The sequence below is a fragment of the Dermochelys coriacea genome, chromosome 1 (genome assembly GCF_009764565.3).
Source record: "Dermochelys coriacea isolate rDerCor1 chromosome 1, rDerCor1.pri.v4, whole genome shotgun sequence".
Taxonomy (NCBI): Eukaryota; Metazoa; Chordata; order Testudines; family Dermochelyidae; genus Dermochelys; species Dermochelys coriacea.
In genome coordinates this window covers 261,752,504-261,766,126 of record NC_050068.2, presented here as the reverse complement: position 1 = coordinate 261,766,126, position 13,623 = coordinate 261,752,504, and the positions used below count along the sequence as shown (strand labels likewise).

General features: G+C 45.4%; 1 protein-coding gene across 1 annotated transcript in view; it reads right to left on the bottom strand.

The window, feature by feature from the left end:
• Window positions 1-468: 468 nt before the first annotated feature.
• ACO2 (aconitase 2) overlaps window positions 469-13,623 on the bottom strand; it is a 29,838-nt gene continuing 16,683 nt past the window's right edge. The window contains 10 exon segments of the mRNA XM_038386758.2: window positions 469-944; window positions 1,902-2,023; window positions 5,111-5,243; window positions 6,929-7,120; window positions 8,727-8,882; window positions 9,220-9,342; window positions 9,994-10,105; window positions 10,929-11,002; window positions 12,177-12,334; window positions 13,476-13,581. Coding sequence (XP_038242686.1) covers window positions 807-944; window positions 1,902-2,023; window positions 5,111-5,243; window positions 6,929-7,120; window positions 8,727-8,882; window positions 9,220-9,342; window positions 9,994-10,105; window positions 10,929-11,002; window positions 12,177-12,334; window positions 13,476-13,581 — 1,314 coding nt within the window. The 3' untranslated portion in view covers window positions 469-806.

Below are 13,623 nucleotides of genomic sequence, written 5' to 3'. Positions count from 1 at the left end.
TCAAAGTCCTCTTTGGAATTGGCTTATCAGGACAGGCTTGATATGAATGGGGCAGGGGGAAGGTGTGGTTAGTGCAGAGATGTGTTTCTGGAGATTGGAACTGCTCAACAGCAAGATTTGTGCCTGTAACAGCTTTTTGCAGCATGGATGAATTTATTCCTAGGAAAGAAGTGCAATAGACAGTCAGGGAGGTCACATAGCTGGCTGCTTATTCCCTATCCTAGCATTTGGCCAGTCACAGATGGGAATGGGCTTTTAGGACATACACTGACATTCACAAATGCAAAAGGAGACCAAGGCCGTGTACTGACCATTGGAGTGCAGATGCCCTTGAGAGTAGAGGATGGTGTAGTGAAGGGAAGTTGACAGCTTTTCTGGAGTCACACAGCCCCACCTTCATTCAATCTCTTGCATGCAGAAAGTGGGTGGTGTACTGATATTTCTGATCAACATTTCAGACCAGCAATATCCATCACAGAATCTTTATTTTGGATTTTATGTTTTCACAAGAACCAAGAAGTCTTACTTTAAATTTCTTCAGCCATCCATGAAATGATTGGGCAGAAAAAGCTAACTGAGTAGTTATCTTCAAAAATAAATACAAGTGAAATCTGAACCAAAGAGCTAGAGAGTTTGGAAACCACGCAGCAGCAAGCTGAGCTGCACTCCCTGTTCAGTGTCAGTGAACTAATACAGGTACAAAAAAGAAGCTATGGTTACATATGATCAGACATGTCCAACAGCCATGGAATTGCACTTTTATGAAGATGTCAGGGCCAAGTCCACTGGGTGTACATGCAGCTGTTTCAGTGTTGCTGCATCTCCTTCATTCTGTTCAGGGCACTGCCAGCATGGAACCATTCTATTTGTGTCTCATTGAAGGTGTGGTTCAGCAGGATAGTTTCCTGATTCCCATTAGGATGCTTGATGATGCATTTCAGGGGCTATAGAGGGGAGAGGAGGGAAGCAAAAAGTGGAGTTTAAGTTTTCTCCTTTCATGGAGCAACATTTATAAGAGACAATGCAGGATGCTCACCAGAAAGTCTTTCGCCCTACCAGTTAAAAGGAATCACTTAAAGGAGCACACTGAGCCCCTGATGTAGAGGAGTGAGTGACCCCTTCTGTTTAATACAATTTCTAATCCAGGGGTCCTTGAACTCAAGTGCCCTATAGACACTGCCTCATCCATCTGCAATCAGGAAGCTCAATTCTCCCATTCACAATTCCTTAACACTCCAGTGGCAGCTACATCAATCTGTTACAGGGAATAGCAATAACTGAAGTAATTTATTTTTACCTCATCTTCAATAGAGGCAGGAGGAATTGAGGCCAACACCATGCAGTGAGTCAGCTCTCTGGATTACCAGCAAGTCCAGAATACTGAACGACTACATGGGACCATTCAGATCTGGTTGGCAATTCCTGTAGTTGTAAGTACTCCATTCAGAACACTAGGCCTGGCTTCCATCACTCCCTCTAATATAGGGGTTCTCAAACTTCATTGCACCATGACCCCCTTCTGACAACAACAATTACTACACAACCCCAAGACGGGGGACTGAAACCTGAGCCCCTCCACCCCAGGAGTGGGTGACTATAACCTAAGCCCTGTCACTCAGGGCTGAAGCACATACACCCAGTGGACTTGGCTTCTGTAGCTTCAGCCCTGGTAATAGGGCTTGGGCCTTGGGCCCCCGCAAGCCTAAGTCAGCCCTGGCGACCCCTTTAAAAACGGGGCTGTGACCCACTTTGGAGTCCCAATCCAGTTTGAGAACTGCTGCTATAAGAGCAGAGTTAGTCATAACCCCTCCCTCCCCCTAGAAATAGCTCTGATCCCTGTGAGTGAGCCCAGTGGAAGCAAAATGCAGCTTATTGCTGCAACAGGAAATCCAACCAGTTACCTTTCCAGGTGCAAAATCTGCCAGACCCACAATGCTCAGCTTGTCCACAGGATGAATTTTCTTGTAGTCAGCTGGGTCAGCAAAAGTTAGAGGCAGCAGACCTTGCTTCTTGAGGTTGGTTTCTGTAAATAAGACAGCAAGGGTTCACCACCCACCAGAAAGGGTATAGGACAGTTTAGTGAGCCTGGCATGGGGGATAAACCACACACCACATTTATTAAGTATTGCAGCATAATATACTGACAATGCAATGGCTGTCATTGCATTGTCAGGCAATGGTAGCTCCATAGCTAGTGCTCATTTTATCCAGCAGCTCTCACCTCTGAGCAATGAAACGATAGTATGCTGACAAGCATCAGGAAGGCATCTTCCTCATTTCCTCCTTCCACCCAACAGTGTTGGCAAGTGGACAAGGAGGAGCATTGTTAGTTGGAAGGGAAGTTTGCAAGGAATGTGATGGATAAGCTCAGAATCACAGAGGTATAAGAACATCCACTATACTGTTTGGTATTTGAATATCACAATCAGCAGCTGTCATGTGTTTCTACAGTGTCTTGCACAATGTGGCTAGAGCCCCTAGGCGCTACAATAGTATAAATATTGGTACTAAGTATATAAGGACTTTCAGATCTCATGAGTAATGAGATTTTGCAGATGTTTCCACCACAACAAAGTTTCTTGACCATGGAACGCCTGGTTCATATTTGGAGGCCTTGGTGTATCCATTACAGCTGATGAAACAGGACATCGATCCTTCTGTAACTTTGCCCCAAACTATGCTTGGCTTTTCTAGGGGCAGTAAAGACCAGATAAAATGTTACTATAAAGAGTACTGTCACAGATCTGAGATCCAGCGCACATTGAACTTTCAGACATGGCTGAAGCGTGAAGAAGCTGGGGAGGGAAGCATCCAGACATACACCCAACTCTGTTCCATTGCAGATCCTACTGAAAAAGCTGAGACTGTTTAAGGCATATTTTCAAAACACAGATGGAAACCATAGACAGGTGGAGTTTCAGTGGTACACAACTTTCTGAAAGATTGTATTATATCTACCACCACTGGCTTAGTAACTCCCGCTCCTCAGACAGCCAATTGCAAAAGATCTAAAAGTCACTGTCTGCTATCCCAACTCACCCCCTGCACACCTTTGTTGCTTTGAGTCTGCAGAGCAGTGAAGCATGTGGCATGTTTCTTACATACCATCTCTAAGAAGAGTACTTCTAAAGGCTTTTCAGGCACAAAATATTGATGGGAATGCAATAATTTAGAGTCTTTATAATAAGATAGATGGTTTGTAAGCTTTTTGGGTCATCTTTATCCCTGTTGGGAGAGGATTTCAGTGGAGCTTCCCCAGGGAGAAGTTTGTTCCTGTGTATGTAGGGATTCATAGATTAAGGCCAGCAGGGACCATTAAGTCATCTAGTCTGACCTCCTGTATAGCACACGCCACAGAATTTCACCTAGTTATCCCAGGATTGAGCCCCATGACTTGTATTTGGTCAAAGCACAACTGACAAAAAAGCATCCACTCTTGAAGACATCAAGAGATGAAGAATCAATCATGTCCCTTGGTAGTTTGTTCCAGTAGTTAATCATCCTCACCATTAAAAGTTGTGCCTTTCTTAGTTTGATCAGCTTCCAGCCATTGATTCTTAAGCCTTTCTCTGCTGGATTAGTCTTTCAGTATGTGATATTTTTTTCCCCTCATGAAGGTACTTACACACTTGTCAAATCACTTCAGTCCTTTTTTGGTAAGCTAAACAGACTGAAAGAAACACCATAGAGTAAGACAAAGAGCTTAATCTTTCGGGCATAGCTCTTTCAACATCCTCTTAAAAATGGTGACTTCTGGAATAATGCATAAAGCTCTGCAGTGGTCTCAGCAGTGCAGCAAAATAAAGCCTATACAGAGATAAATCCCCTCCCTACTCCTACTGCCCTGTTTATACAGCAAGGGTCACAGCTCTTTTTGCCCCAGCATGGCACTGAGAGCTCCTGGGATTACTGAAACGTTGGAGTGATAAAAAGGATGTGTTCTGATTTGCCTCTGGATACAGAAGTTGGGTTCAAGAATACAACACTCCCTCCAATCAGGTAGATGTTTGGAAAAACAACAAGGAGTCTGGCGGCACCTTAAAGACCAAGATTTATTTGGGCATAAGCTTTCGTGGCCTAGAACCCACTTCATTGGATGCATGGAGTGAAAATTACAGATGCAGGCATTATTATACTGATACATGAAAAGAAGGGAGTTACCTCACAAGTGGAGAACCAGTGCTGACAGGGCCAATTTGATCAGGGTGGATGTAGTCCACTCCCAATAATAGATGAGGAGGTTTCAATTCCAGGAGAGGCAAAGCTGCTTTTGTAATAAGCCAGCCACTCCCAGTCCCTATTCAGGCCCAAATTAATGGTGTTAATTTGCAAATGAATTTTAGTTCTGCTATTTCTCTTGGAAGTCTGTTTCTGAAGTTTTTTTTGTCCAAGTATAGCTACTTTTAAAGCTGTTATAGAATGTCCAGGGAGACTGAAGTGTTCTCCTACTGGCTTTTGTGTGTTACCATTCCTGATGTCTGATTTGTGTCCATTTATCCTTTTACATAGGGACTGTCCAGTTTGGCCTATGTTCATGGCAGAGGGGCATTGCTGGCACAAGATGGCATATATAACATTAGTAGACATGCAGGTGAATAAGCCCTTGATGGTATGGCTGATGCGGTTGGGTCCTCCGACGGTGTCGCTAGAGTAGATATGGGGACAGAGCAGGCAATGAGGTTTGCTACAGGGATTAGTTCCTGGGTTAGTGTTTCTGTGGTGTGGTGTGTAGTTGCTGGTGAGTATTTGCTTCAGTTTGGGAGGCTGTCTGTAAGCGAGGACTGGCCTGCTTCCCAAGGTCTGTGTGCAAGGTCCCCTCGCTTACAGGTTGCTTCAGGTTGGGGGGCTAATACCTGGCTTCGGCCTTTAGGCATTACTGGAATAAAATACTGCTACTGCTAATAGAAAAAAGCAACACTAAGCATGTGCTAAGCATCAAGTGTTAACTGCTGGTTAGACACTAGATTAGATGGACAATGGATTTGCTCCAGCAGATCCTGTTCTCTTTCCTGTTCCCAGTGCTGAGCACAGCAAGGAAATGGGTCTTCCAAGCCATAAGGAAACCTCCTTATACACCACACAGTATCCAGGTGCTGGTGGTGATACTCACCATGAATCCTAGCAAAGCTCTTTGTGATGATGGCTCTGCCTCCCAGGTGACGTGGTTCCAATGCTGCATGTTCCCGACTCGATCCCTCACCATAGTTTTCATCCCCAACAACCACCCATTTGATGCCATTTTTCTGTGACCAAAAGCAATGCAAATAATTTTATATTACACATAGAAATTATGTTGAGAGCATTAAGGTTGCAAAGCCAAGCACTCAGAAGTTAAGATATGCCAAAATAAAGGTTACTTGTGCGTGGTCACACATCTTCATCTTAGTGCTCTATGGATTAAAAAAATCTGCTGAGGAGTGTCCCCCAGAGGGCTCCTCTGACCCCCACATCGATCTCTCCCATCCTATTAAGAGCTATATAAAGAGCTAGGTATTGTCATCCTTGGCCATAGAGGACTGACTGGACAATGGATTTTGGAGACCCTGGACATTGCTCAGCCTCCAGGATGGAGTTTCAACCACAAGTCTTCCTGAATAGTCCCCCAGTGCCATTGTCTATCCTGTGGCCTCTGCTGGCAAGGTGGCTGCCACATAAGGTAGACATAGCACGTTCCTGGAACTGCTCCCAAGAGTCATGATTCTTCTGGCAGATGGGAAGTTAACCCATGGACACTTGTCAAGCTGCGGGGATAGGGTAGTAAGGGCATTTTCTCTAACAGTTTCCATCATCTTCAAGTTCGGCAAGGAGTTTTCAAAGAATGGAGGGGGCAAAATGTTTGATATTATTTAAAAAATTATCAGATTGATCACACAGATGGAACACACTCCAGTGAAGAAATTCCACCATGGCTTGAAGACACAACTGTGCTCATAAGGGCAGCAGGGACTTGAGCAGCATTTCCAGTGTCTCCCTTCAGGATGAGAGCTCTCGGTAGAGAAACTCTGGGGCACTAGGTATTCTCTCCTCCAGAGAGGGAGAGGACAATGGTAGTTACCCCACACAATCTAGCTAGAGTGGATCCTTGGAGATCCCAAACACTGAGAGGATTCGCAAAAAGAAAAGGAGTACTTGTGGCACCTTAGAGACTAACAAATTTATTAGAGCATAAGCTTTCGTGAGCTACAGCTCACTTCATCGGATGCATTTCCGATGAAGTGAGTTGTAGCTCACGAAAGCTTATGCTCTAATAAATTTGTTAGTCTCTAAGGTGCCACAAGTACTCCTTTTCTTTTTGCAAATACAGACTAACACGGCTGCTACTCTGAAAACTGAGAGGACTAGTAAAGAGCCAATTAAGTGGCGAGGTACGGTGTGACCGCTACTGCAGAACAGCATGAAGCATAGCACCCTATCTGTAGCTTTTCAAGCCAAACAGTTGGTCAAAGTTTGGGAGCTGGAGATGTTCCATTTGGGAGTGGAAACTGGGGATAGTCTGGTATTTCTTGGATGCAGTTTTGTACAGTCTTTATAGTGTCCCATGTCTCTGAATGCAGAGGGAATCAAGCAGCAGGAAACACCTTCTTTTGCTTGTTCAGCTTGCGCCCCTTACACACAAGCTTCTCCCTGGGTTTCTTCCAGGGCCAGGGCCAGTGCTTTCAGCTGCTCTTTCCAGCTGGCTGTTTCTGCCCTGACTCTTCTGCCTTCACATGCCTGCACTACTCCTCAAACCCCCTCCACCCACTCAGTCCAAAAGCTCCCAAGTCGGTTCACAACCTCCTTTTGTCTTAGGTGGGGGGCTTGTGATTAATTTAAACTGACAGCTATGTTAGCTATGTTGGAGACCTAAGCAGTCACCAGTACCTCTCACCGTAACACATCCAATACCCTCTGACGTTAGGAGAGGTGGCTGTAAGGTAGGAACTCTCACCTTATAGTAGCGGGCTGTGTCTGGGACTGGCCCAAACTCCTGGGTTAATGCATTCCGCACTGAGTTGGCTTTGCCATTCTCAATATTGATGGCGCCGATCAGCAGGTTGTTGGAGATATTGTCCAGATGGCCACGGAATTTGAGCCAGGGACCGGCTGCAGAGATGTGGTCGGTAGTACATTTCCCTTTCACCTGGAGTGCAGCAAAAGAAACGAGATGAGAGAAAGTCTTTCCTCACTCAGGGAAGGATGCTGTAAGGACCGATTTTGCATTTCTGGAGCACTTTTCATTCTGAAGGATCCTAAAGCCCTTTAGAAGCCATGTATGTGGGGCCATCACACCTGATATGGAATCACAGCCATCTCTGGGACAAAATGCAGCAATCATTCTGCATCTGTAATGGAGGGGAAGGGAAGAACATCTCCATTTGAAACTGCTGGAAGAATTTTAGAAAGGTAGAATTCCAAATTGGAATTGAGCCATGACACCTGACCCCACCACTTTTTCACACTTCACACAAAAGTGGGTTCATTAGGAACCAAATAAGCAATCAAGTTCTCTGTGTTACATTTCATCCAAAAGGCAGCACAGTGCCCCTTAACTTCATAGTGGGGCACTGGTTCAGTAAGAAATTAAAAGGAAGAGTGCCCACCTATTGAGTGACCAACCCCACTTTCCACAGCACCTGGTTTTTCTATGAAGGTCTCCAATCCAAGTACTGAAATGGTCCAACCCTTCTTGGCTTGTAAGGATAGAGCTCACAACTCAGATAGATTGTTAATATCGCTGCTGGTCTCAAACTGCCAGAGTGTTAGTCAAAGGAACCCTTCACGATTCAGATTTATAAGGGCTAGCATCAAAAAGCTCTGGGATGATACACCACCACCACAACCTGGTGGTAGCTCTTTACACCACACACTGGCCACCAAGGAACCCAACATTCACTTCCTGCACCAATGGGAATTGGGAACATGCTCCAGGAGGAGTGCACAGATCGTAAAGGGCTGCATTTCAGAACTCCTCTCGCTAATTAGGGGCGTTCACACAGATTTCATTTCTCTCTTCCTTTAGAGCAATCATGAAAAGCTCCATCTCTCACACCCTATTAAAATATAGGAGCAATGTTTAGCTATTGTGAAGGGACTTCCACTCATGACACGCAGGACAAGAAAAGCAAAAATACAAATAAAGTGTTTGTGGCAGGGAGGGGAGGAAGTTCCTGAGGCATAAAAACTTCTCTCAGAAAGGAACGACAGGAAAGATGGAATGTGCTACAGAAATGCCCTCCTTAGCTTTCTACTGCAGGATATTACTGGTGCAAACAGAGGAGAGATTCAGAAGAGGATCAGACACTTCTCTGACTAATAAATAAAAGTGACACTAGCTGAGGTAGGCTAATAAATGACAAGGCCTGCAAAGCCTTATGCTTCAGGATATGAACTGAGCAGCTGGCAGTCAAGAAGACATCTCCACCTCCACCTGGTTATGCAGCTAAATGCATTATGGGGCAGTATGACTTCCTCTAAAGTAACCTTACAAAACTATCAGAGGGTTGGGGGAGGGAGAAAGGAAACAACACAAAAAACAAAATCACTCACTCACCCACCCTTTCTGTGATGGAGTGAACAACTGCTTTATACACTTGTCAAAATGGTTAATCCGGGTGAGTCATTAGAACCTTGCACAGCTTCTCTATCCAAGTCAGGTCACCCAAATCCAACAGTTGCTTTATGGATTTGTTCTAGAACTACCTGAAGTCCTTTCAGATCTGAGCCCCAATCCACCTCCCATTCCTGACCTTGATGAGGATCAGCATGTCTTCCAGATCCTTGCCATCCCACTTATCAAAGGGCTCAAGCAACTGCAAGCGCTGGCTGGTGAGGCTTACATCTACATGCTGCCCACTGCTATCTTTGGGGGGGTGCTGATAGGTGTCCTGGCCTGGGTCAAACTCCTGTAAGGGAAGAAAGATCCAGTTCACACTACTATTCTCTTCAACCACATTCACAACAGCATTTGAAACAAAAAGAAGCCAAGTCCTTGTAGTCACATAAGGCCAGAACTTGTGTTTCAACAATGGGAATAAAGTGGTTGTTTGTATATGAGAGGTCTTCCATGACCAACACCCAGTTTTCTTCCTCTGTGCCACCCTCTACTCCCACAGCAGGATGGTCCTCACCCCAGTAACCCCCAAACTACATCTAATCAAGCAGTAATATACATTTCCATGATGTTACATGCCTCCCTTCATCCCCACTTGGTGGAAAGTCAGTCTACAAGGCAAATGTTACCAGGGTGGGCAGCTCATCTGCATCAGGTGCTTCTAGTTTAAACTTCTTCCCATCAGCTCCTGTCAGGGAGTCCGTCTCAGGGTTAAATTTCAGGGTGCCAGCAATAGCCAGGGCTGTGACAATCTGAGAAAGTATACAATCCGTCTTAAGAGTACGTTTTGCTCACTTAATCTCTCTGATTTTAAAGTCCTACCCCCAACTCTGCCAGAAATTAAAGTCTCAGACTCAGAAGTCATGGTGCTTCCAAGACTAGCAATAGGGGCAGTGCCTGCGGGGGGGATGGGAACTCAAATGTATTTGTCTTGTGTTTCACAGTGAAATGAAATCAGGCCAAGACAAAGTAGTTTGGGGGCTACTGAAGACACTGGAGTTAAAGGACAACAAACAAGTTTAATAGAACAATGTAGTTATGAGGCAGAGTAGGAAGTTACCACCCCTGAATTACAGCAAGATTTAGAATCCATTTGGGGATTTTGTAGATGGTCCAAGAATTGATCTTGATAGCTCTTTGGGCACCCAGACTATTGATTTCTCAGTGAGCATTTTATACTGAGAGAATCAAAGCCAAAGTTTACAATGGCCTTCAGGGTCCTCTTCTCACATCCCACAGTATTTGGAACATGGTCAAGTCCAGTCCATATCAGGGCTGCCAATTTCTCTTCCCAACCCCACCCAGAAAGCAGGACCTTCTCTTCAGACAATGTAGGCCCAGGAACTGAATTCCCACAGTCATTCTACTGGTTCAGCTCCCTCCTGCCAGCCCGTGTACTGTACCTCTGGAGAGGTCACAAATGCATGCGTCTCTGGGTTAGCATCATTGCGGCCTGTGAAGTTTCTGTTATAGGATGTAACAATTGTGTTCTTCTCTCCTTTCTTGGTGTCTTTCCTACAAAGAAATGCAGAGGAACAAATGTGCTTTGCTAACTCCACCAGATGGTATGTTGCTTCTAGAGATTCTTCTAGAATCAGCAAGATGTTAAAGATCCCCTTGGTCTGGCTTTTGTGGCATCTTCCAGGTGGAAGAGATCACACAGTACTTTGAGAGAGATCAGGTCAGTGCTGTGACCTAACAGTCCCTCTCAGTATAGGTTATAGCGTGCAACACTCAGTGAGCCGTTGCTGAGCAGGGATATTTGATATTTTATGGGAGGTTGAGCTCTCCACATCTCCATGCTACTCTCATAATAGATTAGCAGCACACAGTATCCAGAATGTGCTGCAACGCTACTCCAACCCTTCAGAATGAAGATGTGAACACAAGACTCTCCAAACCCCGTGCCACTGGCTCTCCCCACCTATACAATACAGGATCCAGGTCAAATGTCACCCTTTGGTTTTAAAAACCAAAAACCCAGCAGAGCCTTAACTCTGTCCTCTCACACATACCTTTTCTCTTTATTCACCTCCTCTGCCCCTTCCTAAAATATGGCCACTCTTTGCAAGAGTCTTCCCCACTGCAGTTCCTAGTATCCCCCTCCACCTCATGTTAAATCTCAGCTGAAAAGTTCCCTTGCCTGTAACTCTTCCTTTCTCTCCTATTGATCATCTGTGGCCAAAATGCACCAGTTTATTCACTTGGTACTCTTAATATTGACAGCTTCTGCTATGCCAGTCAGTCTTATTGAGCGCTTCAGGATACCAGTTAGTATGAAAAGTGAGATACGAAATAAAGCTGTAAAAGGGATTTCCTTGTGTGCATTCCCCCTTACCTGTCCCACTGCCCAATGCATGGCCCACAGGCATTGGCAAGAACCACCCCTCCAACATCCCGCAGGATTCCAGCCTGGGAGCGGAAAGGAAGAACAAAATTACGCAGCAGAAAAAGCAACCCAGTCATCTGCATTCCTGCCTTTCAATGTGCAGTCACCATCTTTCTGGCAGGAGAGACGTCACTAACTAGGGCACCTCAGCCTGAAGCCATTTATTTGCTTCCCCTTTCAATTCTTGTGTACTTCATTGGAGTCATTTTGAAATAAGGTGAGTTTAATCCAGGAAAGGCTGTAAATTAGTACTGGAGGAGGAGAGGTGGGCACTTGTACGGCTGCTGCCCATCCTGTACTGGTTTTAGAAGGTTTTGCCTGCCAGTCCAGTACCTTGCACTAAGTACTACATTCACTTGACCAGGAGCCACCCCTTAACTGTCGGTACACTCCCTAGTTTCCAGATACAGGACACCTGGGAGCAAAGCATTTTACAGACACTGGGGGTGGAAAACAAGGGACCAGTTCAAAAACCAGCGGTCGTGGGCAGAGTCGTTATGCAGAGGATTGGGATGCCCATCAAGCGATTGCAATAGGCAGTGTGAAGACTGAAGTGTTGGGAGAGGTATCAGGTGCGTGGAGTGGGGAGCCTTCAAAAATGAAGGCTGATGTGGCAGATTCAAAAGTAGTCCCAGTTTGGATGGGACAGCCTTGGATCTCATTAAGCCGTGGAACTGGTCAGAACATGGCTTGTGCCCTTCCATCCCCAGGCCATATCAGTTCCCCCTCCCTCCCATCACAGCTGGTTTTGATGGAAAGTTTTCAGTCAGCCTTACTAAGCAGTCTTGGAGAGCTTTTATGCTGGGACTCAGACAGTGGGAAGTGGCTGTGTGTCTGCAGCGTTGCCATCTCTCCTCGGGCAGCTCCAATCTCTGCTGGCTGCTTCAATTTCACAGTTCCAGTCCTGCTGTTTTCAGCACAGGAGCACCATGCTGAGATAGTGGGGGAGTGGCAGCTAGCCCACACCCTAAAGCTAACCCCTACATATAGTTGGGAGCAGGAAAGGCAGCCAGCCCACCAGTGGGGTGATAGCAGCAAGAGGGCTTCTAGAGATCAGCAAGAAGAGACTTTAAACTCTCCAGCACCTGCCTCCAGACCCTCAAATTATTAGGAAAAAAAGCCCTTCCTGGAAAATAGTTCAAAAGACTCATTCCTCTGACGGTTAAGTGCCGAAGGGGTGGGGGCATGCATACTCACATAGCCATCTCTTTCAATGGTGGCTCGGATCTGCTCTGAGCCAGGTGTGACAGTGAACTGAGACTTGCATTTCAGCCCATGTGTTAGTGCCTGCTTTGCCACCGCAGCGGCGCGCCCCATATCCTCATAGCTTGAATTGGTGCAGCTGCCAATCAGACCTGTGTGGTTTTGATGGATAAACAGGAAGCAGTTATTTCACTACCAATTATAGGTTCCTTTCCTCCACACCTACCCATCAGTGCAGAAAACACAGGGACACCAATCTAAAGCCCCAACAACATACAAAAACAAAAACAAAAAAGAGCGAGGAGTGGTTTCAGGTACTGCACCTACCCCAAATCTCCCAGCCAATTTCTCTGGTTTTATAACACTTTAAAAAATTTAGAGAGTTTAAAGCTAGGAAGGACCTGATCTCCTGTCTATCACGGGCCACAGAATTTTACTGTTACCACATTAGTGAGCCCAATAATTTGCATCTGACTAAAGCATAACTTCATCTCTTGATGGCTTCAAGACTAGAGAATCCGCCATATCCCTTCGGAGTGTGTTTTAAAGGTAATCACCCTCACTGCACCTTATTTCTAGTTTTAATTTGTGTGGCTTTAGCTCCCAGCCATAGGTTTTGTTATTCCTTTCCCCACTAGATTAGAGAGCCCTTTAGCATCCAGTATTTTCTCCCTGTGAAGGAAATGATACACTAATCACGTCACCTGTCAATTTTTTTTTTTTTTAAATATACTGAACAGATTGAGATCTTTAATTCTCACTATAAGGCATTTTCTCCTTGGGTCTTCCTTGATTCTCTTGAATTGTGTTTGTCTCTCTCCTGTTGCTATGTGAGAGAATCACATGAACACAGAAAACAGACTGTTACACCAGAGTGCTGTCAAATGCACAAAGTAACAAATTGGGGGAAAATTTTCCCACTCTTTCAATTTCAGATAACACCCCAGATCACTAACACTTCTCCAGACTGAAGTGTAATCTTTTGAGGTCCACAGTCTGAGTAACAGAGAAAACATCCAGTGTGTTACAATGTTGAAAATGAGAGTACAAGAATCCAGCTCTGCTTTACAGGCCAGTAGGTGTTAGGAAGTTCATGCTGAGTTGGGGCAATGACCAACTCTTGGAGCTCAGAGGAGACCAGGCTGTGGAAGGGCAATTTTAAAGGAAAGACAGGAAGTGGCTGAGAAAGTCAAACAGGCCGAGACTGAATGGAGATGGCAAGCCACATCCTCTTGAGGCAAGAGCAGTCAGTTAGTAAGGGAAAAAATGCAGACCAGGAAACAGGCTACTCACCAACTCTAATATCCACTGGCCAGCCCTCCTTTTCTGCCACAGTGCCAACATCTGCCACAGGGTGTGCCAGGTCTGGCGTGAAAGGCCCATTGATATGGGGTTTCAGCTTTAAGAAACAATGAAAAGTAGCTGAGGGATTTCACAAAGG